The 27647-nt window shown below is 51.6% G+C and overlaps 12 protein-coding genes across 12 annotated transcripts; 5 read left to right on the top strand and 7 right to left on the bottom strand.

Moving 5' to 3' along the window:
* Positions 1–242: 242 nt before the first annotated feature.
* On the top strand, positions 243–3092 carry PMZ80_006167 (uncharacterized protein; the record flags this gene model as incomplete). Its single annotated transcript, XM_064874580.1, has 1 exon — positions 243–3092. One exon carries the CDS (start codon positions 243–245, stop codon positions 3090–3092), a length of 2850 nt encoding a protein of 949 aa, XP_064730302.1.
* A 1768-nt stretch (positions 3093–4860) lies between these two features.
* On the bottom strand, positions 4861–5574 carry mrpl8 (54S ribosomal protein L8, mitochondrial; the record flags this gene model as incomplete). Its single annotated transcript, XM_064874579.1, has 1 exon — positions 4861–5574. The coding sequence occupies one exon, from the start codon at positions 5572–5574 to the stop codon at positions 4861–4863; it is 714 nt and encodes a 237-aa protein (XP_064730301.1).
* A 621-nt stretch (positions 5575–6195) lies between these two features.
* PMZ80_006165 (uncharacterized protein) lies at positions 6196–8029 on the bottom strand (the record flags this gene model as incomplete). The annotated part of the gene is made up of 5 exons (XM_064874578.1): positions 6196–6517; positions 6574–6595; positions 6644–7007; positions 7109–7136; positions 7185–8029. 5 exons carry the CDS (start codon positions 8027–8029, stop codon positions 6196–6198), a joined length of 1581 nt encoding a protein of 526 aa, XP_064730300.1.
* A 1049-nt stretch (positions 8030–9078) lies between these two features.
* On the top strand, positions 9079–10039 carry PMZ80_006164 (uncharacterized protein; the record flags this gene model as incomplete). Its single annotated transcript, XM_064874577.1, has 2 exons — positions 9079–9375; positions 9419–10039. 2 exons carry the CDS (start codon positions 9079–9081, stop codon positions 10037–10039), a joined length of 918 nt encoding a protein of 305 aa, XP_064730299.1.
* Positions 10040–10421: 382 nt separating this feature from the next.
* On the bottom strand, positions 10422–12191 carry PMZ80_006163 (uncharacterized protein; the record flags this gene model as incomplete). Its single annotated transcript, XM_064874576.1, has 1 exon — positions 10422–12191. The coding sequence occupies one exon, from the start codon at positions 12189–12191 to the stop codon at positions 10422–10424; it is 1770 nt and encodes a 589-aa protein (XP_064730298.1).
* A 310-nt stretch (positions 12192–12501) lies between these two features.
* PMZ80_006162 (uncharacterized protein) lies at positions 12502–14245 on the bottom strand (the record flags this gene model as incomplete). The annotated part of the gene is made up of 2 exons (XM_064874575.1): positions 12502–13926; positions 13976–14245. The coding sequence occupies 2 exons, from the start codon at positions 14243–14245 to the stop codon at positions 12502–12504; spliced, it is 1695 nt and encodes a 564-aa protein (XP_064730297.1).
* Positions 14246–15408: 1163 nt separating this feature from the next.
* PMZ80_006161 (uncharacterized protein) lies at positions 15409–16047 on the bottom strand (the record flags this gene model as incomplete). Its single annotated transcript, XM_064874574.1, has 1 exon — positions 15409–16047. The coding sequence occupies one exon, from the start codon at positions 16045–16047 to the stop codon at positions 15409–15411; it is 639 nt and encodes a 212-aa protein (XP_064730296.1).
* A 789-nt stretch (positions 16048–16836) lies between these two features.
* On the top strand, positions 16837–19997 carry PMZ80_006160 (uncharacterized protein; the record flags this gene model as incomplete). Its single annotated transcript, XM_064874573.1, has 2 exons — positions 16837–16893; positions 16941–19997. The coding sequence occupies 2 exons, from the start codon at positions 16837–16839 to the stop codon at positions 19995–19997; spliced, it is 3114 nt and encodes a 1037-aa protein (XP_064730295.1).
* Positions 19998–20820: 823 nt separating this feature from the next.
* On the bottom strand, positions 20821–21834 carry PMZ80_006159 (uncharacterized protein; the record flags this gene model as incomplete). The annotated part of the gene is made up of 3 exons (XM_064874572.1): positions 20821–21350; positions 21411–21617; positions 21687–21834. 3 exons carry the CDS (start codon positions 21832–21834, stop codon positions 20821–20823), a joined length of 885 nt encoding a protein of 294 aa, XP_064730294.1.
* A 912-nt stretch (positions 21835–22746) lies between these two features.
* Positions 22747–24168, bottom strand: ORC2 (Origin recognition complex subunit 2; the record flags this gene model as incomplete). Its single annotated transcript, XM_064874571.1, has 1 exon — positions 22747–24168. The coding sequence occupies one exon, from the start codon at positions 24166–24168 to the stop codon at positions 22747–22749; it is 1422 nt and encodes a 473-aa protein (XP_064730293.1).
* A 579-nt stretch (positions 24169–24747) lies between these two features.
* PMZ80_006157 (uncharacterized protein) lies at positions 24748–25447 on the top strand (the record flags this gene model as incomplete). The annotated part of the gene is made up of 2 exons (XM_064874570.1): positions 24748–24780; positions 24839–25447. The coding sequence occupies 2 exons, from the start codon at positions 24748–24750 to the stop codon at positions 25445–25447; spliced, it is 642 nt and encodes a 213-aa protein (XP_064730292.1).
* Positions 25448–25836: 389 nt separating this feature from the next.
* Positions 25837–27442, top strand: PMZ80_006156 (uncharacterized protein; the record flags this gene model as incomplete). Its single annotated transcript, XM_064874569.1, has 2 exons — positions 25837–25900; positions 25956–27442. 2 exons carry the CDS (start codon positions 25837–25839, stop codon positions 27440–27442), a joined length of 1551 nt encoding a protein of 516 aa, XP_064730291.1.
* Positions 27443–27647: the final 205 nt, after the last annotated feature.

The following is a 27647-nucleotide window of genomic DNA, read 5'->3' as shown; positions in this document are numbered from 1 at the left end:
AACTCATTGTTGTTCCTTTCCGGAATTGGATGACTGAGAACCAGGTTGACAACGAGCTGGCGCAGGCGACCTCGACTAACCTTCACTTTAGTCTTTGCTGCTCGCATCTGCTAACACTATCCTCAACACCTTCGCTACGAATGCAAGATCATGACGATGTTTCGTAAAGTCTCGACCAAAAAGACCGCGACTCTATCCAGGTGAACACAAGCAACCTATTTGACGCAGGTCGGCTCTGCAGCATGGACTTCTCAGGGCATCGTCGCGTCGGTGGTGCGAAGTATGGGAAGAGTCGAAAGGTGTTAGGCTACAACTTCTTCGACACAGGAAGGAAGGTAATGCCGGTAGCACCTGCCGCTGGAAGACTGCCGATCAGCCCATCGTCGCCTGGGACTGTAGACTTGGACAAAGATGAACTCGCGGTACCGCCAGACTCGCCGTCTCGATCACCAGTCAGGCCTGCGCATATCACCTCTCACTCTAGGGCATCTTTGTCGCACAGCAATGATTCGCGGTCGGAATCACCTTCGAAGCAGAGCTCTGAAACACCCGGGACAGCAGATACTTCTATGTTCGACCTCGATTCGTCAGGAGATGAGCATGATGGAGGGACACAACCACCAGCGAAAAGGAGAAAGCTAGTACAACCTCTGAAGCAAAAACAGCTTGTGACAAGAGAAGTGACACAAGCAGACCCAGTCGTGCAAAAGCCAAAGAGGAAGGTGCTGGCCAAGAAAGAAGAGAATGTGGCAGTACCGGCTTTGAAAGGTGGAGCAAAGCCGCAGGCTACAACGATCGCGACAAGCCATCAGGAGCCGACAAAGACAGCAGCACACACGAGCACGAATTCGGGAACGCGAAACGAGCCGAAGGTGCAAACAGTGAAGACCGTCGCGACCAAATATCCAGGATCGAAACTGGCAGATAAACCACAGCCTGCCAAAGTCGTGTCGAAAACCAAGCTGAAGAAAGTCACATATGGCAGGAAGCAGCCCACGGCTCCGAGCCCAAGGGTACGGCCAGCGCAAGATGAGGACACTTTGATGGAAGATGCTGAGATGCCAACCAACTTCGCACAGGATACAATACCAACTAGCAAGGCTGCCCGCCTGAGCACACCAAAGAAACAGCAACAGCGTACAATTGACAGACACACAACGACAACTAGTCCGAGTCAATTGGCGCTTACAGATTTACGGCTTACTCCTGAAAAAAGAGCAAGGTCACTGTCTTCATCTATCTCGACATCACCTGCGCCAAGGGTAAGCGATCGACAACGCGGTCGGACGCGTCGCATTGATTTGCTTGACGCGCCAGAGGATGAAGATAGCCATACGAGCACGAGGCATGCATCCGTTGAGGCACTTTCTCTCGTTCCACCTCCTGGCCTGAAGTCCGAAGTCGCCACAGAAACAGCTGCATCGCCGCATCCACCTCCAGGACTATCACGTTCGGGTAGCTCCCAGACACGACAGACCTATGGAAGAGCTCGGAATACTTATGGCAGAGAACGTTCGCACCTAGCAAATATGGTAGATGATCTGAATGCTCTCAGCCACGAAAGTAGTCAGGAGGCCATTCTGTCGCAGCTTACTTCTCAATCTGGACCATCGCAACTTCAGATGGAGCTTGACCTTGAGGATGCGTCGAGTGATGATGCGATTGGCGCGACTAAGCTGAAAAGTATACATGAGCTCAGACAAGCCGGTACAAACAATCGATTCGAAAGGGATCTGGAAACAATGCTGGAGGACATCGACCCTACTCAAGTCACTGCGTCCAAGTCTCTTAGACTGCAAGGTCTGATGAAGCTCTTCAGGAAAATGGCAAACAATGGCTTCGCCAACTTCACTTCCGACCGCGCATTGGACCGACTTGCCTTGTGGTCGAGGTCTGTTACCGACAAGCTGTCGAAGCTATTATTCGATATGATTTTGTGGCGTCTGATCCATGCGAAAAATATGACACCCACAAAACTAAGGACCGTCCTTCAGGCGGTCGCATCGAGCACGGCCCTGATCACCAATCTCGACACGATGACACAGATTGCCAGAGACCGTAAGAAGGAGAACCTATCAAAAGCGTTGGTCGGAGATATTATCGACTTCGAAGCTACTGCTCTTGCGAATCAGAACCTACCAAACTACGAAGGCGATAACATTGTACCCGCTGCTGTGACCGTCGCTGCGCTGCACGACTCACTACGAGCCCTGGTTGAGGCTGGTGTTACCAACATCTCAGTCGGTGGAGAAGCCTGCAGAAGTATCGCAGTCATGTTAGAGAAAGCTTCGCGGCCGACCAACGATGGCAGCATTCAGCACAAATTCCTGGCAAAGCTTGCACTTTCTCTACTGAAGTTGTTCGCTGGACCTCTCGACAGCGACCTTGGTCTGCCGGACGACGCATATCTGTCTCTAGGCAACACTCTCGCCAGCATCATCGACAACTCACTTGGCAAGGACGAAGATCTGGTCCAGTCTGTATACCACTTCGCCATTAGCTTGTGCAATGACAGACCACATATATGCCAGCAGATCGCTCTGTCTCAGTTATCAACCTCTGCAATGAAGATAATCGACACTCGCTTCTTGATGCTTGTGGACGTCGCAGAAGCGGGCAATGAGATCGACACAGTCATGCTTGATTCAATAATATTGAGTCTTGCTTGTCTACTAAACATGACTGAACACGAGAATGAGGAACGACAAGTCTTCGCGAGAAGCCACATGTCTACATCGGAATCAAATAGTCTCGAAAGGCTGATAGCGATCTACATTCAGGCTGCTCCAAGGTTGTGCGGTGCTACTACAGCAGAGCAGAGTCAAATGCTCGTGTCATTTGGCTACTTGTCACTGCTGATCTGCAACTTGTGCTTGAATGAGGGCTTATGGGTGAAGACGTCCAGGTTGCTCGGTCAATACAGTATGTCGGACGTGGTCGCCTCGGCGAAGGAGCTGTTGATCCACTTGCAGACGCTGGATATGGCGCAAGTTGAGACTGACATAAGTGGAATTATCGAAGGCGGCGATATGCCAGTGGATGGTATTACACAAAGGTTTGGGAGGATACTTGCGGCTGTAAGAGTGGAATGAGCTCGGTGGAAACAGAGTGATATGGTAATGACTCCACAGATAGATACATGTCGATTGGATAGCAGAGGTTCAGCTTGAATGAGAGTACGGAAGGACCCAGAGTGCTTTCCAATAGCAATACTTGACCGAGCAGATTGAGACTGCAGTCGCGACCTCCACGGAAACCACAGCACTCCCGATTGCACCTGCGCTTTCTGGGCTCGGTCGCGAGCACAACCTGCAGAACTCGTCTTCCACTTCTTTCTTCGCTTGGACAACCCATTCATCAGCTTTTCGAATTTGAAATACGACTCTTATCTCTTAACATCGGTACAATCACACAATCTGCTTCGGAACCTGACAACCTCCATAAGGCATACCGCTGCCCCATGATCTCGCACAATGGACAGCTTGGATCCCCCAGAAGATATGTCTGTTGCCGAAGCGATTCGCCTAGAATATGAAAGGCGCAGAGTAGAAGAAGTCCGTGTCTTCTTTGGACCAAATCTCGAGCACAATCTCGTTGTCGACCGCCAACTCCTGATGGAACAGAGTGACGTCCTGCGGCCGATGCTCGAGGACGGTCGGTCGGTACTGGACCAGCCTCCCCTTTGTCTACGGCAATCGAAGCCTGCAGCATTCGCGACCATAATAGAACGACTCGAGGGTAGGTATACTCCGATTCAGGATGTTGCAAGGCTCATGGAAGCCATCAGCGCCTATGTCCTGGCCCACGAACTCATGATGCGTGTAATCCAGAATCAGATCATGGACGAAATTCAGAGCATTGGGCTTGAGATCACTAATCCAGTCACTCTGCTCAACCACGAAGATCTAATAAGAGAGCCCGACGATTTTCCTCCAAGGAGCTTCTCGATAGACGCAATTGTCCTCCGGTGGGTTGCCCGGCCTGATTTGTTGATCTCCTTAAGTACTGGACAGATGTCACCGCAGGGGGCCATGCTTTGCCGGGGACCTACGACTGCTCACAAAGCCAATGTTATGCAGAAGTACTTCCATTTGCAGGTGCAGTGGGCGGCACGCAGGCACGACCGCGCTTGGATGATTGCGGCGCATCCTTCGAAGCATACTGGCTGCATATATCATGTTCGCGTTCAAGGTGAAACTTGCTCAAGAGGCCCACAAGGGTGTGGAGGGAGGTTGATCGGATGACCGTATAGAGCTATTGTGGGCTGGTGGCGTAGTCCACGGGGAAGTCAGTCCTTCCATGATGCTGTTTGCCGGACGATTACTCCCACAGTAGCGACTACAAAGTCGGTGAGGTGCCGACATTAGTGAACACAGGACATGAGAAGAAGACAATGGACTGCTTTGCATCAGCATAGGAGCCACACATGGGAAGCATAGCAGCATTCGACTGGTTGCAGAGGCTGACGCGAAATGTGTTGGTCCTGGAACACACGACGGCTATGTTCCAAGACAGGGCCAAGGTGCAAATCCGGCAGCGGCGAAATCTTGCGTTGGAGGACAACATTGGGCGAGTTGGAAGTTCATAGCGTCAAAGGTAATTCATACACTCGCTTGGCAACGTGCCTGCTGCTAATTTATGTTATGCTGCAGCTCTGCATCGTGGGGCATATGTAATGTAATGCTCCTGAAACATGCCTTCATATGACGGCCAGCTAAGTCTTGCAAGTTCTTGCCATTAAGCGGGCACAATCAACTCGCTGCCGATCTTGTTGTAATCCAAGAACTTACAGAATATGCCACAACATCAACGCTTGCTGCCCACACCTCGTCCACCATATTATACATCCCCTCAACCTCCCTACCTATGCACTCTCTTCGGCAACAACACCTCCTCCTCATCATTCGGCCCAATCCTCCTCTTCACAAGCCGTCCCGGCCCCCTCTTCTCCATCCACCTCGGATCACTCCTCGGCAACTCAGTCGTAAACTTCACCCTCGTCCCATCCTTCTCAAACATCTTCCTCTCCTCCGCCTCTTCCACCGCCTTACTGATCTTCAACCCCTCCACCTCCTTCGCCAGATCCTCCACGCCCTTCTTCCTGAACCGTGTGACTTTGCGAATATTCGTCGCTGTGAGCTCGTTCATGGGTAGTCCCTCCGTTTGCTGTCTCAGCAGTGCCCGCGCCGTCATGTTGAATCGCATATCTTTCGGTCCATCGACGAGACTTAGGATCGCTGATTCCGCCTGATCGTCCTTCAGCGGCTCACTCAATAGTAGTCTCGTGTACCCGCCTGGCCTCTCCGCGTACCGTTTGGCTAACTCCCCGAAGACCTTGTTGATATGTAGTTGTGGCTGATGGAGGTATCCCTCCGCCTTGAGTCGCGTAGCATTTGTATTCTTCTTTCCGAGCGTGATCAGCTTCTCGGCCATGCGTTGCGCTTCTTTTGCTTTGGCGTAGGTCGTGGATATCGATTCGTGGTGGACTAAGGCGGTCACCAAGTTGCGGAGGAGGGATTGTCTGTGGGCGGAGGAGCGGCCGAGGCCGCGGCGGTACTGAGAGGAGGGGGGCATGATGGTTGTGGTGAGGACGGGTCCTCAGGGAGTGATAAGGGTGTCACGCACTCGATGAGGATTAGGAGGTGGTTGTAGGTTGGTTACGATCAGTGGGGGAGATTGCTGTTGCCCGATCGCGGTTATGTGCTCGTTTGTATCTGATGAAGGTGTGCTGGACTCGGATACTCGACTGGCAGATGCGCTTTCCTCTCTTGATTCCTGTTTCGACGATCACGAGATGGAATGAATTTCTGAGACAAGGCTTGAGTTGTCTTGCGGAGCCTCACGAAGCTTTGTGCCTTAGGCATCCACGAGGGATGGGTACATACTCCCAACCGCTGCTTTAAACATAGCTCTGCATCTACGAGTACAGATGCTCAAATAGATCGCGCGTCTCAGCTATCAACGCTGCTAACCCGATGTCTATGTACGCATAGCTGGTCAAAGCTGAAGAAGGCTAGCTGAGTCCGCAGCGCAACTTCTATGGCACAATCTTCAATCTCTCCCGACACCTACCCTAAACACGAAGACTTGTAGCTAGGACTTCTATGGTCGACGAGTCGCGTTGCTGAAACAACCGACGTGCAACAGGTCCCAGATTCGAGCGCTTAGTCTTTGAAAAGTCCAGCATTCGACAGTCTACTTATCCTCGACCAGCGTTACTGCACCAGCCTTACCCTCCACATCATCCACATGATCAGCCTTCTCCTGCCGCTCAGCGATCGCCCTATCAGCTTCCTCATAGATCGCCGGTCTCTGCAGTTGTGTTGCGAGCTTGTTGTTGAAGACGAAGATGCCGTGGTTGTCGCCGAAGAACCGATCAATGTCCTCGAGTGACCTGTTGGCCGTCTCAGGGTAGAACAGGTATGTGATTGGTACGAATGATGCACAGAGTATCATCCAGATGAGCCAGAACTTCCAGCCAAGGTTATCGATGCCGGGAGGTGTAACTTGCGCGACCCTATACACATGTATTAGTAAACCTGTAACGGCAAAACCGTCGATCGGGAGAGCTACATGTAATTCATGATCCAATTACCTCACAGATGTCAGCTAAAAACGTACTGGTGGAGGGTTGTGTACTTACTGGCCATAGCCAAACTTGCACCCTTCGCTCTGAATGCCAGAGCATTGACCTCTGTCGGGTACAGCCACGGCACACCCAACACTCCCATTGCGAAACTGGCAAAGAATACGAAGAAGAAGCTCACAGCCACGATACCGAGCTTGTATGGATCTCCTTTCCCGTTCTCGCTCAAGCCAAGCACAATGGCGATGACCATCCAGCAAATAGCGCATGCTGTTGCGGAAGTCATCATGACTTTTCGTCGGCCAAAGCGTTCGATGACGAAGTATGCCATGAATGAGAAGAAGAGGTAATCCATGGAGCCGGCTGCTGCGAGAATACGAGATAGGAGTTCGGAGATGCCGAGGGCGTTGATAAAGACGTACTGCTGAGGTTAGTCATCGTGTACTGGTATAGTCATGGCCAGCGTAAGGTCTCATTGTGTCGGAATCGGGAGCTTCCGGCTTCAAACAGGTCATCACTTACGGTCATATAGTACGACGTAACGTTGATACTGCAAATGGTCAGTAAGGATAGACACCACAACGCAATTTCTTCTTACCCAGATATCTGATTCATCGCCTGCATCCAAGCACCCAGAATCATCCTCCTTACCACACCAGCGGGTCCCTTGCCAGTGAGAAGCTGCCACCAGGTATACGTGTTCGCATACTCCTTATCAAGCACATCCTTGATAATCGAGAACTGCGTACGAACACTGGGTGAATTCACAGTTGCTCCATGCCCTTCCAATGCCGCAAGCACCTCATACGCCTCATCAATCTTTCCTTTCCGGATGAGCAGTCGTGGTGAGTCTGGCAGGAACGGACACATCGCGCAGACACAGAAGGTAAAGAACAACTGGAAGGCCAACGGAAATCGCCAGCTCACACTTCCAGGCGCGAAGCTGAATCCGAGGGTGAGCCAGTTCGAAATGGCAAATCCAGTAATGCAGTTCGCCATCTGAATGATGATGAGCTTGCCTCGACTTCTCATCTTGCTGGTCTCACTCTGCCATACTCCAGCGGTTGCCGTGTTCATGCCTGTTCCGAGCCCAGCGACGACACGTCCAACGTACATCTGCGCTGCACCGTAACATGCAGCTTGAATGATCGCACCGACTCCGATGACAAGGCTACCTAGGATGAGTGTCCTTGGTCGTCCTAGCTTGTCACCAGTGTATAGTGTCGACAAGGCACCGCCAAAACAGCCAAGGTTGTAGACGGATGTCATTGTGCCCTGATCGGTGACGGAGGGGTAGCCCACAGTGCGGAGGAAGTCATCTTTGACAAGGACATTTCCAAAGACTCCTTGATCGTAGCCGTAGAAAATTAGGACTGTAGAGGCAGCGACAGAAATCCAGACTGTCAGAGACTCGCCGGAGCCTCCAAGGTATTTGCGAGGCATCGTGTATGGTGTGAAGGACTGCGTTCCAGGACAGGAGCTGGAAATTCCATTGAGCATGTTGTCGGACGAATACCAGAGCTTTTGTATGCTTGGTCGGCTTGATTACGACCCCTGCCACTCTACGAAAATCTTTTTGCAAGCGAAGTACCCCATGCGGGCCTCCGCAATACCATTGGCGCTACCAACATACCCATGTCCCGTAGATCATGTTCTTGTGCATGCGAGGCGTGCAGTGTGCAGGAATCGGGTGATGGGCGCGAAAAAGTCCGTGGTTGTGGTTGACGAGGGCAGGAGGCAGCACCTGGAGGTTTCTCATCCGAGGATACATCATGTCCTCGGACGTAGGGACGCATACAACGGTGAAGCACTTCACAATATGCCTTGCTTGGCGGCCTTTCAGACCTTGTGAAGACGACCATCGTTGGCAGGTTCCACCTACCATCAGAAGAAGAGAGTCGAGCTTTCTGGGTAAGGCATCGGAGACGTGCCCGTGACAGCGCCGAGCCAACCCCAGGCTATGAGCGCAGCCAAGTTCGGTACTTCTGTTTTGAGCATCCCGTCTGCATGCGGTGAACCGCGTCAGGCGGCCTCAAAAGATTCACAGGCAGGTCAACAGTGGACCAGCCGAGGTCGTTCGCCGTCCTGAGCATGACCGGTGGCTCATCGATCGAGCATGGTCAGTACGGGCCATTGGCGACTAACGATGATGACCGTAGTCGAAAATCGCACGAGCTTGAAGACCGAACATTCGGTAACAAGAAGGAGAAAAGAGGAAAGACAGGGTTGTCAGTCGAGTGTATCTCTTCGGTGTAAGTTGGCCCGAGATGAACTTGGCCAAATCATTACGAGCGAATCGATGAGGCGCGAAGAACATAGTAACTCCAAATCAGGTCCCTGGTTGGGGAAGTCGCGCAGCAGACAAAGCAGCCTGAACCGAGTCGGAAACATCGTTGGATGATATGTAGAATTCTAGTCTTAGGTATAAGAGAGATAGATTTGTGGTAGGTACAGAATCAGAGCAGTAGTCAGACTTTCCATAACTCTACACCATGGCCCTCCCCTCCGTTCAAGGCAAGACCGCAATCGTCACAGGCTCGGGAGCAGGCATAAACCTCTCCTTCGCGAAACTCCTATTAAGTAAAGGCTGCAATGTCGTCTTCGCAGACCTAGCACTACGCCCCGAAGCAAAAGAAGTCGTCGATGCCCACCAGTCAGGCAGCCCACGAGCGGTCTTCCAGCAGACGGACGTGACGGAATGGAGCCAGTTAGAACGCATGTTCGAAGTTGCCGACAAGGAGTTCGGTTCAGTCGACATCGTCTGTCCCGGTGCAGGCGTGTATGAGCCGGTAAGAAGATTCGTGCTTCCATGTCCCTGTCTAACACGCTCAGGCCTGGTCAAACTTCTGGGTCCCACCCGGCACAGGCACCTCAAAAGACTCACCAACCAGCAACCGCTACACAGCAATGGATATCAACGTGACGCATCCGATCCGCACCACCCAGCTAGCGATTGCCCATTTCCTCAAGCACAAGCGTTCAGGCAGTATAGTCCACATCGCTAGCATCGCAGCTCAGCTCCCGACTATCCTAGTCCCGCTCTATGTTGCATCTAAGTTCGCGATAAGCGGATTTGTGAGAAGTTTGAAGCAGCTAGAGACATCAATTGACCCGACCGTCCCTTCTATCCGTGTGACGGCTGTGGCGCCAGGAGTAGTGAAAACGCCGCTTTGGTTGGATAATCCTGACAAGCTGAAGTGGGTTGATGAGAGCAAGGATGAGTGGGTGACACCTGAGGAGGTTGCGGAGAGGATGCTAGATCTGATTACCAGGGAGGATTACGTTGGTGGGACAGTGCTGGAGGTCGGGAAGAATCAGGCCAGGACTGTCGAGGTCCTGCATGATCCCGGTCCGAGTGGTCCTGGCATGACAGTCAGCAATAGGGAAGACGCTCGGGCAGAAGTATGGGATAAATTGGCGCTTGAGGGATGGGGTCAGGCTTCCAAAGATTGAGTTCGTAGTTCGTTTTCAGTGCAGATGATTTTGTTCAAAGCCGCATATGATGGTTTCTGCTCGGCCAAGTTGCATCCCGCATTTGAACGTCTGCTACATCCTCAACTTCCTTGGCCCTCTCATTGAGATACATAAATCGCGCCTCGTCGCCTGCTCGCATGCCTGCATGAGATGGCCCAAGAAGGCCAACTCGAGCATAGTGTGGATAGACATATGCTGTTTCTGTAATGGCAAGAAGTTAGTGGCTTGAATTGCTAGGGATGAAAACAGGAAGAATATAGCCCCTGTGCCGGGGTGCACGTGTGCAGAAATGTATTGGAAAACAAGATAGTCATGCAGAGTCGGATCTGATGATCTAGAAGGACGGCTAGTAGCCTGGTTTCTATTCTCCCACTGCCATGCTATCTTGATCACGTTGCAACTTCTTTTGCGCCTCATCTTGTTGATACCATGGTACAAAGCGCGCCATATGGTCCGGCAAGTCTGATATTATGGAGACATTCGAATTTTGAAAGGGCGTCTGAGAACGTGACAGATTGGAAGGAGCATTATTTGGCGTACCTGGAAAAGGCCTGTGCATACTATTGCTCGCAAAAGTGATTGGCTTGTCGGTAATACTGAATGATCCAGTTGGGTTGACGCCGTTGCGGACTGTTGGTGAATTCAAGTTCGACTTCTGACCATTCGAAAGGACGCCTGGTGCGGATTGATTGCGGATACTAGCAGATGGTGGCGTGTCGGTTCGCTCGAGAGCCTCTGATGACAGTGGTGGGAGCATCGAGGAGCCACTACCACCTCGCCTTGCCCGGTCTTCGCGCACATGCCTCTTCCACTTATTGACTAGTTTGTCGAAATCCCATCTATCCTCAGGCGAAAGCGATGTTATGCCTGGATCTCTCGTCGTGCCGTAGGCATTGAGAGAGTCTATGCTAGTTGCACCATGTCTGTTGTTTGATAATTCCTTTTGCACCGCAGAGTCAAACGTGTTGCGCTCCGGCGGCCATAATGCCATTTCCCTTGGCCACTGACACCGTGATAGGTGATCTATCTGCTGTTGTAATTGACTAGCCTCTTGTGTCATTCTTGCTATTCGTTCCGTCGCGTCTTTCAGCTTATCCTGCTCACACTTGTATGCTCTCAGCAGCTCGATTGACCACAATTGATACTGTTGTTCGGGGTTGTTGGACATGAAGTATTGGAAGGCGGTATCCAAATGGCGCATGGCGTCTTCAATGTGCTCCTGAGTAGTCCGAGTAAGGCGCTCTGCTTCCTCACCAACAGCTATACTGTTCTGCGGCGAATGTCGTTGTACATATGCTAAAGCGTCCCACTTCCATTGATCGAGCGTGAACCTGATTTTCTGGCGCAGCGCATGCAGCTGTTCCATACCTGGCGGTTGTAGAGGTATTGTCGTACTTGTCGCAAAGGGCGATGGCTGAAATAGAGTTGCTGGAGGCGGAAGCAGCAATAGGCATAACCCTGGAAAGGTCTGTGAGGTCAAATCGAAGGGAAAAGGTTCGGGTAAAGGAGCTGCTGTCTTTGTCGCAACACTGACGGCGTCCAATACTTCGCGCAATGACAGCTCGAGTGCCCTAGCAGTCTCGTTCGCGGACGTGGGTGGCAGATCGGCAGCATAGGTCGAGAAGTTCCTCTTCGAGCCTGCTACTGCATTCTGTGGTCCTCCTGGAAGCAGTGGACTTGGGCCGGGAGGGGCCGCGCCAGGGTTGACGGGGTCTGTGATGACTCCAGTAGCCTGCCATCCCATACGATTGAAGCGCACGTCGTTCGTTCCCGCTTGGCTCTTGTTCAGGCTCTCGAGAAAGGCGGGTGTGGGTACGTTATTCGAGGAGTGGCTCGGCGAGGCATGAGCGGACTTCTCTTCTGAAGGATCGTGGTCCTTCTTTCCTCCTCTTGCCGTCCTCCTCGTGATCCCAGCTCGCATCTTCTTGATTTCCTCCACATTATGAACTCCATCTGGTTTCTTCTTGGAGATATACTGGTCGAGGTGACGTCCCAGTGAAGAAGAGGTGAACTTCTGATGACAATACGGACATTCCTTATCCTTTACCGATGACTGCTTTGCCGTTGAGCTGTTCGCGCCATCGTCGCCAGATTCATGGGAGGCGTCTGAGGCGGCTGGGCTGGAGGCCATCTCAGAGTTGGGGAGGATTCCAGTAAAGAGCGACAATCGCTACAAGATTTGTCATACTATAGTCGTACTGGTCGACGCTGGATTACTGGTATTGGTCGACATTCGTATACATGCAGCGCATATCCATGTGAGGACTGCACCTGTTAAGCTCGTCGCAGCTGCTCGACTTCTTTCCTTTACTTCATCTCGGTAACCGGTAAGTCCGAGGATTAGTCATAGTCATGGTCAGGCAGTCAGGCATGAACAGGCCCGAGTCAATCAGGGCTCAAGCTCGTAGGAACGAATACATAGACAACGGGAACGCATGCTTCTATGGGATGCTCTCCTTCCCAAGTATCTGACCGATATACTCGGCGATTGCCAGCATCTTCTCTTCCTGCAGTCTCCTTCCGATAAGCTGTATCGCAACATGAGCTCCATCGTAGATTTCAGCATCGTAGTCCTCGTATGCTGCCTGGTCGTTTTCATTCATTGGTTTGTAACCCTCTTCGTACTTGTCCATGCTCTTATCAGCATAGGTGACCGGCACCACAACTGATGTGTAGTCAAGACCATTCACGAACGCAGAGTAGGCATACCACTTGTATTTCTCTGGTCGTGCTGCGGCGTAAGGTGCAAGTGGTGCAATGATGCAGTCGATTGGTTGGCCGGTGTTCGTCGAAGACGCCGTAGCATTCCACGCGTCCATCCATTGTTTCTTCCATTGCCGGTGAGCCACGTTGTTCTGCGCTATCTCCGAAGCCGTCTTCTCAGGCTTGGGTTCAGTACCGTACGTCATCTTGACCTGCTGAGACATAGGCTCTCCTGACAGAGCGAATGCACTATGGACGTCCTTTCCACCGTCATACATCCAAGTATTGAATGTTGTGGCCAGCCCTTCAGCATGAGCAGGCGGTTTCCAATCCATGACTTTGTGCCCTGCCTTCTCGACCGCCTGAACTACCATCTCAACTGCTCGTGCCACTGGAGGCTGGGGATTAACAATACCATCAGTCCTCATCAAGCCAAATGTCAATTCACCTGTCGGACTGTTGACTCGATCCCAGACCCTTTGGTACTGATCATTCCTCCATGGCATCTCCATGACCAGAGGATCGTAGAGCCAGGGGCTTTGAGATAGTATCGACTTGACCAGAAATGTGACAGACCGCGCAGATGTACCAAGGGGCCCGACCACTGACAACACGGAGTTCTGACCGTCCATGGAGTTGGCCATGCCCTCATATGGAAGACGTCCAGCGCTAGGTCTAATACCATACAGACCATTGAAGGCAGCAGGAATACGAATTGAGCCACCGATATCTGTGCCAAAGCCGACTGGTGAGCCTTTCAGCCCAATCAATGCTCCCTCTCCACCGGAGCTACCACCAGAACACAAATATCGGTCTTTGGGGTTCCAGGTGTACTCGATGATGTTGTTCACGGTCTCGCCCGACATAAGGGTGTGAGGGACACTCGTCTTGCAGTACAGCACCGCACCAAGCTCTCGTAGCTCCCTTACCATCTCACTCTCGTAAGTCTTCTGCCGCGAATCGCCCTTTTTGCCCTCGAATGTATCGATCCAGCCGACGTAACCCATCGTAGTCTCGACATTTTTGACGTGGAACTGGTCTTTCAGTGAGACGGGTACGCCATGTAGGGGGCCTTTCGTCTTCTTGTGTTCAGCGTAATATGTATCTAGGGCTTTGGCATCTGCGAGAGCGGCGTCGAAGAAGGTCTCATGGAGGCAGTTGACCTGGGTAGACTTGTCAGTCAGCACGACGTAGTGGTGGAACAGAGCTTACCAGTTGATGCGCCAGTGAAGCTCGGTGACAGAAGGCTTGTGTCACGTCGACTGCCGACCATGTCCCTGCTGCAACCTTCTCTGCGATACCGACAGCATCTGTTTCTGTGATTTCAACCTCCTTCTTGTCCAGAAACTGTTGGATATATGGTCCTGTCACATCTTTCTGCTCTTCGGCCGAAGGTATCTTAGGCAGCCTCCAATTTTCCGGGATTGAGTTTAAGATAGCATCTCTCTTTGCTGTTGCAAGGGACTTCCAATCTGTGACCATATCGACGGTGAGATACCAGACCTGCAGAAGCGTGGTGAGATATTCTATCACAGTGGATTCTCAAGATCCACAAAGGTACCTGCGCGACAGGTGTGCCCTCGCAGACATCATCGTCTCTTGTATCATCTCATTTGTCTCTCCACGCCCAAGTCCGTGGAGGGGACGCTGTTGGAGATGATAAACCTACCTACGACACCTGCCTAAAAAGGATAACGAACTGCCGCTTCCTGACTGAATCATGCTGTCATCCTATCACGAACACGAGCAGACAACAAGGACAAGCTGAGAAGGTAGAGACAAGATAGAACAGCGTGCAGTAGTGGGACATCAGCTGGTATGACAAGGGTAGCTCAAGGGTACGTTGTTTTGTAGGAGTAGCTACGATTGTACGGATACCTGCTTGATAGCTTTGCGCAGAGCGATGGTGTTGAACATGGTATAAAGGATGCTACTCGAGTATGGATTGTCGCAACTTTACAGCTCGCACCTTGGAGGGCTGCCAGTTGCGGCGGCCTAGGTCCTCGTTCATGCCTGAGGCTGCTACAAATAAGGGGCAAACCATACGATAACTTCTCGTAGAACAATGCACTCAGTCTGATCTCAGCTTGTGATACCGTGTGAGTTCAGCATTGATCGAGACCCATTATAATCGAGGCGTGACTGCCATACAACCCAGCGATTCTGCGTCTCAGCCTTGACTATTGCAAGCGATTCACCGGCCTCCTGATCCGACCTTCAGCATCTCTGCGTGTAGATCATCTTGCAACCATGACCTGTATTCGTTGTTCGCCGAATCGCCGATATACGTACGAAGATTCCACGTTGCTCAAGAAGAGTACGATCCTTCTCCTCACTTCCATTACACGGTCGGACCTGCACGTCTCTTCACAATAGCTTTGCACTCATTGGCCCATGCTGAAAGCACACAGGTTGCACTTTCACATCACCAGGATGCTACTTGAAAGCCCAGCTGCACTTTACAAGCGCAGTCGTCCTCAAGACCGCAATGGTCGGAGCAAAGGAGTGCTGGGCCAATTGGCCGTCTTGTCTGCCCGTACGCAGCTGAAGTGACTCGAGAAGGGTGCAAAAAATCGTCGTAAGATTACCGTGAATAGCCTTCAGCTCGAGCGGTTCGTGCATTAGACGACGACTCATGTAAATGCTCAATCCGCAGCGTTGCCGAGGAGAGGCTCCTCTCGCATTTGTCGCACATTTAGATTGATGCGCTTGTTCGACAGCCAGTCCCGCCATTGCTGGAAAGAACCACCTTCCCCGCTTGCTGGCCACTTTTGTAACGATTCTGGACATGTTCCCGCGATGACCTTGGGCACAGCATGCCAGGCGTACCTCGATACACCGGTCATCAGAATCGCGTCTCCAGACCTCAGTCTGATCACCTCGACCTCTGTCCCATCGCTGTTCGCAGCCATGAGTAGCGCATCACAGCCAGTACTAATGCTGATCAGTCCTTGATCACACTCCTCACTTACATCGCGATGCAGACTAAGCGTATCGCCTGGAGAATAGAAGTTAAGGATAGCAGCTTGCGGGTCAACATCTCGGAACGTGCCTCGAAGTAGATCGGCGATGTCTTCGGGGAAGGCAGGCGGTTCCTCCTCTGGGTACACCTTGTTCGTCCAGTCATATTGTCCTCCCAGCGTCACCCATCGCAGCTTCTTCTCTAGGATTTGCTTCATCGATACCGGTTTGTGTATGGTCGGGTCTTTCGGCTGTAATTTGAATTGAGTATCGAGTCCGAAGAACGACTGCTGCGAGTCACCGTCCTTTGTGTGCGTTGGCATGTCATAATGAAGATGGAGGTTAGTGTTGTGGTTAGGATTACTCAAGTCTCGATGCAGAAGCTTGTCAAGTAGCACAATCTGGACATCGACCGGAAGCACAGAAGGGTAAATGAATAGGCCTACCGTGATCAGAAGCTGAAGGTCGAAAGGTCGTGCTGCCAGAGTGAGTGCCTACCAGGTAAGGCTTTCACCTCAAAACAATCAACTTGAGCATTTATGTTCACATAGCCTTCTCTTCCTAGAAACTGCTTGAAAGAGTTGTCGATAGTTTTGTGGTGTCCATCATCAATGGCGATTCTGCTCACACGATGGTCTTCGTCCAGAGACGCCGTATCAAGCACATCAGTGTTCGAGTCGATTGTCTCTGGCGACGTCTTTTGCCATTGCTTGAACAGTGCACGCAGTTCACCCGGAGGTGCGGCATGAGCGTCGTGCTTCATCATAATCATGATCTTGGGTGTCACTATCCTGCAGCATTGTTTGCAAGGACGAATTCTCAAGATCGACGAGTGGTAAGAACTTGAAAGGTGAGGTTATTGTAAAGTCGTGACTGGTTTTTGCCTGACCTTTCAGCGCAACACGTGCCTGCGCGTTGACCACCTCCACCCGTGACGACGCAGGACGCCTTGGACAAACCGCATGCATTGTCTCAGCTTTCTGGAGGCAGCTATGCTGCTCTACCCATATTTATCTTTATGGGACAATGCTAGCCCCGCGATTGTATCGTTAGCTGGCCTCATGATACGTTCTCGCTGTTCAACGAGGTGATCCAGCCAAAGTCCCGTCAAGATGTCGACCACGAATTACCCGAGCACGCCCGGAAGTCCTCGAATGTCCAGAGCCAAGGTGTGACTATCTTCAATGGCTATATGATGCTCTGCTGACTCGATCAGCTTCGACATGCGACCTTCATAGACCCTCAGACTGCGACAAAGTCGAAACGAACCTTCTCCCTCACTCCAGTTCCGACCGAGAATGGCAATTCATTCAGTAATGGCTCCAATACGCCGCTCCTTCAAGACGAGCCTGAAAGTCCACAAGACCCCGATCGGTTCTACTGGCTAAATGGCCCGCCTTCACGATGGAACAAGGTCAAGGAATATGGCTACAAAGCAAAGGACTTCGCGCAGTCCGAGACTGGCAAAAGCATGTTCAAATGTGCCCTAGCCTACCTGTTGGGCAGTATGGCTACATTTGTGCCCTTCTTCAGCTCGTTCTTCGGTCGACAAGACTCAAAGCACCTGGTAGCCACCATCACAGTCTACTTCCACCCTGCCAGGTCACTCGGCAGCATGTTTGATGCTACGATTCTGGCTTTCATAGCATTCATTTACACCGCATTCGTGTCCATCGTCAGCATGAGCATGAGCGTCTTGTTCACGGACAAGTTGCATCAGCCCGCAATCGGTCATGCCATCATACTGGTTCTGTTCGTCGGAGGTGGCCTGGGATTCGTTGGATGGGTCAAGCTCAAGAAGGGTGATCCTTTAGTGAACATTGCCTGCTCACTAACATCTCTGTCGTTGATTACCGTGCTGACGAAGGAGGGTGCGGTGCAAGACGGCAACTACTCTTTCTACAAGATCAGCCAGATTCTCAAAATGATCATTGCTGGCGTTATCTGCACCATGCTGGTATCTTTCCTTATCTTTCCGAGCTCCGGCAGACGCAATCTCAAGAAGAACATGACGGACGTCTCGGACCAGTTGTCTGATATGCTTGGTCTGATCACCAGAAGTTTCATCTCAGGGGACGAACACGAGCTTGAGGACCATGACTACGTGGCTGTGAGCGACCAATACAAGAAATCGTCTGCCAAAGTCGCAGCGAATTTGAAAGAAGCCAAATACGAACACTACTTCTTTGGCGATGAGAGGGTGGCCGCTCTCGAGTCCAGGCTTGCTCAGTGTTTACAAATGATCGGCCAAAGTATTGGTGGACTGAGAAGTGCTGCCGCCATGCAATTCGTTATCGCCAATGTCCCTCTGGACAGCTCTGATCCACGCATTAGGAAAGCGAGCCTTGCTTGGAGTGACACGCAGAGCTTGCGTAATACTGCTGGAGTCTCAGGTCCGCGCTCAGAGCCAGAAGTTCCGTCGAAGGCTCGCCCTAAAGACATTTCGCGCCGAGGACCGAATGGCCAAGATCCGCGTCCATGGCGAACGCCTCAACAGATCTTCGAACTGTTCATCCAACATCTTGGACCTTCGATGCGCTCACTTGCGTACACGCTGAAAGAGATTCTCGACGACCTACCATTTGATCCTGATAATGATTACTCTGTTGCAGTCAATCCACGTTTCGAACTGAGCCTCGAGCGAGCCTTGAGCTTGTATAGAGAAAACCGCAAAGAAGCTCTGAAAGCTGTATACGACAAGAAGGACATGGACAGAAATCGACCGATCGAGGTTGAAGCCGATTGGGAGGAGGCCGCTGCCTGTTGTGGTCATTTTTCCTTCTCCTTACTTGAAGTTGCCGAGCAAATCAAGCACTTTCTGCACTGTCTTGACGACCTTCAAATTGAAGTCGAGGACCCATCTGGCAGCAGATCCTGGTCATGGCTTAAGTTTTGGCGACGCGGTGAAAGTCCGGTATCATTACTTCCCCTCGAGCTCTACGACACAGACCACAACAAGCTCAAAGATATCCCCGATCCCCAATCACGCGAGGCACGAGACCGCCAGTACTGGGAAGAATCGCAGAAATCGAAATGGAAGCAAGGTCTGTCTCGCCAGATCTACAATCTATTTGCTCTACTACGTCAAGAAGACAACAAATTTGCTATCAAAGTTGGGTTTGGCGCCATGCTGTATGCACTGCCTTCCTACATATCTGCGACTCGGCCGATCTATTCCCGTTACCGTGGTGAGTGGGGTTTACTGTCTTACATGCTTGTATGCAGTATGACTATTGGAGCTTCGAACACGACCGGCGCACAACGTTTCCTCGGTACAGCTCTTGGAGCGGTACTCGCACTTGTCGCATGGGAGATCAGCGGCGACAACCCTGTTGTTCTTGCCTTCTTCGGCTTCCTTATGGCATATTGGACGGCCTGGATCATCATCGGCAAAGGCAAAGGCCCTATGGGTCGATTCATTATGCTCACCTACAACCTGTCGTGTCTCTACGCCTACTCACTCCTCATTGCTGACGATCTATACGATGATGACGGGGACGAAGAAGACGACAAGTCGAAGCACCCTCTAGTCTACTCCATAGCAGGACACAGAGTGGTCGCTGTTCTTTCCGGCGTTATATGGGGTCTCATCATCACACGAGCCGTCTGGCCAATCTCTGCTCGTCAGAAGCTCAAAGATGGCATCTCTCTGCTCTGGCTACGAATGGGTCTGATCTGGAAACGTGATCCTCTGGCAGTCTTCACGGAAGGTGAATCGGATCACTCCTACATGAACCTGCGAGAAGAGAACGACCTGCAACGTTTCCTGGCCAAATTGCAAGGTCTCGTCGACGCGAGCAAGCACGAATTCGAACTACGCAGGCCATTCCCACATAACACCTACGATAAGATCTTGAAATCAACTAATCGGATGCTCGAGGCCTTCCACGCAATGAGCGTTGTCATACAGAAGGATGCCAACGCCACGCCCGGAGAACTCGCCCTCCTCAAAGCCACGACTGAGGAGCGCTCTGAGCTCTGCGCCAGACTGTCGCATCAATTCTCCGTCCTCGCATCGTCCGTCAAACTCGAGTGTAGCATTGCGACCGACGTGCTGCCCTCTGCGAACCATACACGTGACCGCCTTCTAGCCCGCATCTTCTCGTACAGGAAGGAGGACGCGGACGAGCAAAAGACGGATGATGAGGATTACTCTCTGCTCTACACCTATGCTTTGGTTACTGGCCAGCTTGGGATGGAGGTCATGACTTGTCTGAAGGAAGTGGAGGATCTGTTTGGAGTGTTGGATGAGGAGAGTTTGATGTTGCAGTAGATGAGAGACAGTGGATGAATCCCTCGAGGATTTGAATTGTTACTAGCTAATTCGAGTTATCACATTGGTACAGACTATCATCATGACTATGTTCCAAACCGCAAAGGAAGTCATTTGTGCACGTGCTGGTACGCTACTGATTGAGCAGGTTTTCATCTCCCGCTCGGGCATAACCAAAATTCGCACACACCGGTTCTCAGCTAGATATGCGAAGATGCCAACTGAAGCTCTCCGATTCTCCCTGTCCACGTTCTGACGAGGTCAAATCCTCGCCTGTCCCACCTATCGCACGATCACGCAGCCAGCATAACCACACCGGCACTACCTGCCATCATGCGCTTCCCGCAGGTTGCATTGTACATCCTCATCGGCATCAGCCTCTGCTTCTCGACAGCAGCTGTCGTACGATCAGCGCTCAAGACCGACTTGCGGTTTATCAAAACTGCCCTTGCAAACGTAGATATAAGCAGGCTACCCCGTATCCTCGCTGACGCCATGAATGAGTCTCTGCGGCGTTGGACAGAAGGAGAGCAGCATATCTTGGACATGGTGCAGAGACAAGATGAGAGGGAGCAGCAGTAGAGTTGGGGTAGACGAAGGGCGGTCGGAATATTGAGGAGCGGTTTGTGCGAAGGGCATGTGCGGGAAGAACAGAGGACGGAAGAATCAGGAGACAGATCATGTGGGATATGAGATAGGAAGTGAGACGGTCTGCTGGACCGGGTGTGCAGGTCTGATAGAACAACGAGGAGAGGCCTGTCAGTCTTGCCAGTTTTAGCCATGACATGACCTACGATGTACTCACTCACGTTCCTCTTGTGTGTCATTCCATCTCCACCAACCCAGTCGGCCCCTTGGCTTCTCTATGCATCTTTCCTGGACCTGAAGAATCCATCTCCTGCGGCGCAGCATCGAAATGTGGCTCGTTGATTTTTTGATCTTGAGGCGGAGCGTCAAAATATTTCGTCTCTGCTGGTGGTGGTATCAGCTCCTGTGTCTGCTGCTGCTTCTTCTTCCTCCTCCTGACATACCAGCAGCCTGCCACAATGGCCGCGGCGAGTGCGGCTACACCGACACCTGCTCCGATGCCTGCTTGTGCTGCGGTGGAGAGACCGCCGTTGCTCGGAACCGGTGTAGTTGTCGGTGAGACAGAGGTTGTCGGTGACGTGGTGGACGAGGCTATGCTGCTAGTCGAGCTCGTGGTAGCGGAGGGATCAATACTCGTCTGCATGCCTAGCGCATTGATGAAAACGCCCTGCTCCTGCTGACAGCATGCGCGATTGTTGTCCCCATAGCAAAAGCTACCATTGTCGCACTCTGTGACTGTCACATCGGTCAAATCCGAGTCTGATGCTGCAGATACAGGTAATTAGCTACACTTCTGGCCGAATTGACAGTGATCCCTAGACCTACCAGGACTCTGTGTCAAGTCATCGTTGAGTCCCGTACCATTGACGAAAAGTTTGATGCACTCGGGAGCCTGCCATGTCGGGTCTGTGCAGCTTTCTCGCCACGTAAGCGATGGATCAGGACCTCGGCATAACCCATTTGGCAGGCATGTATCTGCTGTGTTCGAGTTTGTTCTGGCTGAGCCCCATGCGCAGCACATCGAGTGGGTTGCTAGGGACGATCATTGTTAGAGAAGGTTCTATTTCGCGTTGCGCATCTCTCGTGGCTGGGATTGCTCACCACTGGCACTGCATGGTGCATAGCCTTCTAAGTTGCCGTATCCGAGTTGCGTGTTTCTATCGACGCCGTTTGGTGTGTAGCATCCTACAGCGTTGACGCCATGAATCCAGTTGCTGGACACGGCGAGGATGATCACCGCTGAGAGCATGCTGTCGAGGATTAAGGTCGCCGCGAAGATCGATGTATCGATGCGACGACTCGAAACGTGGCCGCAAGGCAGATGAACAGAGGTAGGCTGGTGTTCAGGAAGTTCAACTCATTCTTACTGCACCGGCAGTCTAGATCATCTGGACTTTGGCGGCGGCTTGGAAATTGGGGATTTTGGTCACCTCGACCAGGGCTGAACTTCCATGTTGCACGACTTCGCTAAGCATTGGGGCCACTGAGCGCGAAGAAAACTGGTGTGACCTACCTAACCTATATGAGGTTCTGCTTGATCTGTCTAGCCTTACCTGTACTAGCCCCTCAACATCCCCCGTTGAAGTGCTAGACGTTGAACACAGCAAGAAAAGCGATGTCCACTTCACCGACATTCTAATAGGTGCGCATAGAGCCCTTCATTGTGGAAAGGACCAAAAACACTTTGTAGCTAGGTACTCGATATCGTGGGAAGTAAACAAGGTGTGTAAAGAATCGTGGCCCGCTCCGTATTACGCTAAGCGTCCAGACCTTCCTAGTGAAGGCCACGCTCCCTAATGGAGAATTCTTCCGTGGCCGAGGTAAATGGGTTTGGACTGAGCTACCTACCTAGACGAGCAAGGTGTTCGGTAGATACGAAGTCGACCTATCTGGAAGGCATGCGAAGCGACATTGATTGGCTAGCGATCTTTTCGGGCCTATCAGTGCAGCTTCTAGCGCAGAAGAGGGGCACGAATATGCCGGGACCAAATGTGGCCTGATGCAAAAGAAGAAGGTCTGTGCCAGCTAGACACGATGCTTTTCACCAAGTTTTCCAGCTCTCCAAAGTCGACGTTCAAGCGCAAAGGATTGCACTTCCGTGGTAGACGAGTTGACCTTGGTTCAGGCAATCGAGGAAGGATAAATCTCTTAATGCCATTAGCTAGATAACCAGTTCCTCGAGCACGCTCTCCATCTCCCCTCTGTCAAGCGGCACACCCAACACCTCTGTACCGCTAGCATCCTTCCTCGTCGTGATCATCTGATGATCATGGAACTCTTTCAGCAAGAACCTGAAGTTCATATCACTGGAACAAATGAATTCCTCGCTTGCCTTCTGATACAGGGTCCGGTACTCGATGCCGATATCGTCCGCAGCATGACTGCGTGTGTCGTTCCTTTTCCGTGGTGTGGCTGAGACGTCAAGAAGACTTGGATCGATAAATCCTTCGCCGTGATCGCCATCGCCTGCATCTGCATCGTCGTCTGCCAAAATGGTGAGGATCTCCGATAGTAGTAACCTGTACAGATTCCTTGCGTTCTCAGGCAGTGATTTGAGTACGAAGCTGACACCTTGACTTCCACCAACGCGTCTACCTTTCCGGCCAAGGAGCTCGTTCACGTCATCCACAACACTTGTCTCTGCATCATAGGACGCGAATGTGGTGGCGTCGTGGAAAACGAAATTGTAGGTATCGCGAACATTTGAGGGAAAGAGGAGCTGGAAAGTCGGTGTATCGCAGGTGCAGAGCGTGTGAATGCGCGGATGGGCTGAAAGACGTGAGAACAGAGCTTGCGTTGCTGGATGTCGCAGGGGTGAAGAGGAGTGGTCGAGTGAATTGATGAGGAGGTATATCGGCTGGGTGGTGTTGTCCAGTCGTCCGAGAAGGTTGTCTAGTATATCTTGAGGTTGGCCTATTAGCTTGACAGGCGTAGGATCTTCTTCGCCGGACGAGGACTGTATTGCCGTTGCGATGGTGTTCAGGATATGCCTGATGTTCAACTTGTGTGCGTAGCCATTGATTACCACTGTTTTAGGATGCGGTTCATCCCTTTTTGGGGCTTGCTTGCAGAGATACTCCGCGAAATTTGTGACGAGTTGTCTCTTGCTGCCCCAGCCGTATAGGCATATGCTGAAGTCTTGGGATAGCTCGAATTGCCACTGAGGAAAGGCGCGAGCATGCAATTTGAGGAGGAATCTTTTCTCCAGATCATGCGGATCTTTGTATTTTCTGATCTCCTCAAGGTAGTCATCGTGGCTCAGCAGACCGAGGACAGAGAAGGAGTTCGTCGAGGTGGGCTGTTGATTCGCAGGTCCAACTCGAGTCTGGAAGAAGTAGCGCTCTTCGGGAGGGATATCGCCATCTGGTGTTGGTGTCCGCTTGTTCTTTGCACCTTTGGGTCGACCTCGTCCTCGCTTCGACGGGGTTTCTGGTGCTGGAGTCGTCCCATCAGCCTCCTCAATTGAGTTTGCGAGAGCTTGTTCTGCTATTGTCTGCAAACTGGGATCGAGCGCGTCGAGTGTATCAGCGAGCTCTTTATCGTCAACGACAGCCTGCACTTTGCGCTTCTTGGCCGAGGGCATCGTATGCTGCACGCGTTATGGAAATGACTTTGGTGGTCGCGGTGTGATAGGTTTCGTAGAGAAGGGTGCCCTTAGCAGTTGCTCACGGTGGTTTCAGAGCAGGTCCAAGAGTATGCTCCGCCGAAAGAGTGGTAGTTGCTGTCGTCACACCCATCGTGAAGTAATTTGGGAGTCTACAGATGGTTTGCCCTTCACTGCGCATGTGTATGATTTGCCGAAAGAGGCAGGTCCCGAAAGGCTCCGCTGCGGCCCCTGTTAACCAATCCAGCCTCGCATGGGGAGGCAGTGACCCTATGGAGTATGAACAGAGAGCGTCTCATCAGAGCTGCAACTGTTCTGAAGCGACTGCGCATATCATAGCCTCCCTTCGATATCCTAGCTCTGCGGAACCACTGGTTGTGTTCTGGTGTAGAAAGCGTCTCGTCTAGCGGTTCAAGTTGCGCCGGGAGTCATGCTGGTCTGAGGCTGTGTCGCAGACGAGGAAATCCGGCAACGGGCCTTTCAAACTGCATCCTTTGCCAGTGTACTAGCCTCGACATTATTGAGCGACTCCTCGGTCTGATCAGAGACTGACCGAAGATGGCAGGCTCCGGAGCACTTGGGGTAGTCAAAGTAAGCAGATTAGACACAGCATCCACCTTCATGCTCACAATGCTAACGCACAGACAAGACAGCCATCGCGCCTTTACTCGTCGCCGCAGCACTATACCTTCTGCTTTCATTCGTGATCCTACCCTTCTACAGACGCTACAGAGCCGACATAGCACGATACTCACAGTATGCGCCCTTGACATCTACTTTGCAGTCTACGACCTCAATCTTTGGCGACTACATCCCAGAAGCCCTGCGGCCCAGATCAATACGTGAAAAGCTAGGAGATTTGTTCTTCCGCTTCGTGATCCCGTCTATGTGGGCTATGCGCAGAAGAAGCGGAGAGGACAACGAAGATCATGCCAGGAGAGACAGCATAGTCACTGACGAGGACGGAGGATTATTCGATGAAGAGAGTGGAGAGCGCATGGTCGGTTTCGACATGAATGAAGGCAGACGTGGTGTTGATGGCAGACGGAGAACTGATGGTAGGCTGGGCATTAGAGATTCCGGAGAAAGCGATGCCATCAACGCTGCTATAGGAAGACCTAGGCATGAGGATGTTGCTTCGACTCGAAGGCTGAGCAGGGAACTCGAGGAGGGCTTCAGAGATGATTCCGGAAGTGAATTATCCGATGAGGAAGTGACTGTTGGTCGGCGGAGACTGAGTATGGCAAGTAGCCGATAGCGTCTCAATTGATCCCATGAGCTTCGCGCCATCCTCTTTCACGACCGTAACAACAGTGACCATCAACAGATCATGGCTGACGTTCGTATTCTGCTTCAGAAGATGACCTAAGCACGGTATATGATCAACAGGGCAGGAATGCAAATCTGCCGAGACCAGCGAGGACCCAGATCTGACGCACTTGCCGCCCACAGAAATGGCTGAAAACTGATGCTCGCCGATCTCGCTAGAATTCTGAGCTGCAGTATCATTTTTGTGGTTCTTCTTAGTCTTGACTCTTCAATATCACCTGTATCCTTTTCACCGCCCAGTACTACGCTGCCCAAGATCGTGCTCGAAAGCCTTATGGACCTTCGATTCTACGATCGACTATCATCCGAATTCCCATTATGACAGCCGCAAATGCTGTGAACGGCGCCCCGCCGAGGGGGAAAATTATCCAAAAATTTGGCGGTATGTGAAGTCCCAGGAACTGAGTCAAAGTAGACCACAGCTGACACGGATGCAGGCACTTCTGTCGGCAAGTTTCCAATCAATATTGTGAATGTCGTCAAATCAAGCCGTGTCGACAACGATATTGCCATCGTGTGCTCTGCCAGAAGCAGTTCCACCAAAGCTGCCGGCACCACGAACAGACTGCTCCGTGCCGCTTCTGATGCCGAGAACCACTACTCAAAGTCCTTCCATACCTTGATCCAAGATGTCCGTACCGATCATATCGAGACTGCCGAGAAAGAGATCAAGTCTTCGGAGCTACAGGCGAGACTCAGGCAAGAAATCAACCATGAGTGTGACCAGGTCATCAAAATCCTCGAAGCAGCTCAGACACTTGGGGAAACCAGCCCTAGATCAAGAGACAAGGTCATGAGTGTTGGCGAGAAATTGAGTTGCAGGTTCATGGCTGTCATGCTCGAGGACAACGGCATCCCAGCTGAATACTTCGATTTCGCAGAGGTCATCGATTTCAAGGTCGAGCACAGTCTGGACCAGAACTTCTACGATAATGTAGCAGCGAACATGGCCAAATTGCTGCCAGATTTCTCAGCAAAGGTTCCAGTCATCACCGGCTACTTTGGTGCCATTCCGCGAGGACTGCTTACCACAGTCGGAAGAGGCTATACCGATCTTTGTGCGGCTCTGGTCGCAGTCGGTGTGGAAGCGAAGGAGCTTCAGATTTGGAAAGAGGTGGACGGCATTTTCACAGCTGATCCTCGAAAAGTCCCGACTGCACAACTCATTCCACAAATCAGTCCGGCTGAGGCTGCTGAGTTGACCTTCTACGGCTCTGAAGTCATTCATCCATCCACCATGGCCCAAGTCATCCGAGCAAGAATCCCCATCAGAATTAAGAACGTTATGAATCCACGAGGGACTGGCACTATCATCTACCCGGATGATCCTCATGATTTGGAGAGGACGTTGGATGGCCATATACCACAGCTCTTCCGATCTCGAAGCTCGACTCTCGTGAATGGCTCCGCGAAACGACCCAAGCGACCAACAGCTGTCACCATGAAGCACAAGATTCTGGTGGTCAACGTTCACTCGAACAAACGTTCCCTATCCCATGGCTTCTTTGCTGGCATCTTCTCAACACTGGACAGATGGCGGCTCTCTGTAGATGTCATCTCCACTAGCGAGGTCAACATCTCCATGGCGCTGCACTCGGAAGCACCTCTGTACACTGGTGGAGGCGACGACGAATATAAAATTGTCGATCAAGATCTACAAGGCGCCATCAACGATCTGAGGAAATTCGGGACTGTGGATATTATCCCCGATATGGCTATTGTCAGCTTGGTGGGTAAGCAAATGAAGAACATGGTCGGTGTTGCCGGCAAGATGTTTTCTACTCTGGGTGAGAACAACGTCAATATCGAGATGATCTCCCAAGGTGCAAGTGAGATCAATATCTCCTGTGTCATCGAGGAGAGAGATGCAGATCGGGCGCTGAACATCTTGCATACGAATCTGTTCACCTTCCTAGATAATTAAGGAGAATATCTGATATAGATCCCATAGCCATAGAATTGCCATATTCCAAAATAGCATCAGCGTTCCAGATTTTGAAGCATAGACTCCTCACATGTCAGGTACGTACACTTTGAAGCTATATCCGCGAGAAGAATCCATGTCCATGCATATGCGTTGGCCAACGAAGCAAGGGGAGAGCTTCGATGACAGCCAGTAGAAGGGCAGT

This window comes from Knufia obscura, assembly GCF_036327395.1.
Source record: "Knufia obscura strain CCFEE 5817 isolate CBS 148926 chromosome Unknown scaffold_6, whole genome shotgun sequence".
Classification (NCBI taxonomy): domain Eukaryota; kingdom Fungi; phylum Ascomycota; class Eurotiomycetes; order Chaetothyriales; family Trichomeriaceae; genus Knufia; species Knufia obscura.
The sequence above is the reverse complement of the archived record's forward strand: the minus strand, read 5'-3'. Positions and strand labels throughout refer to the sequence as shown.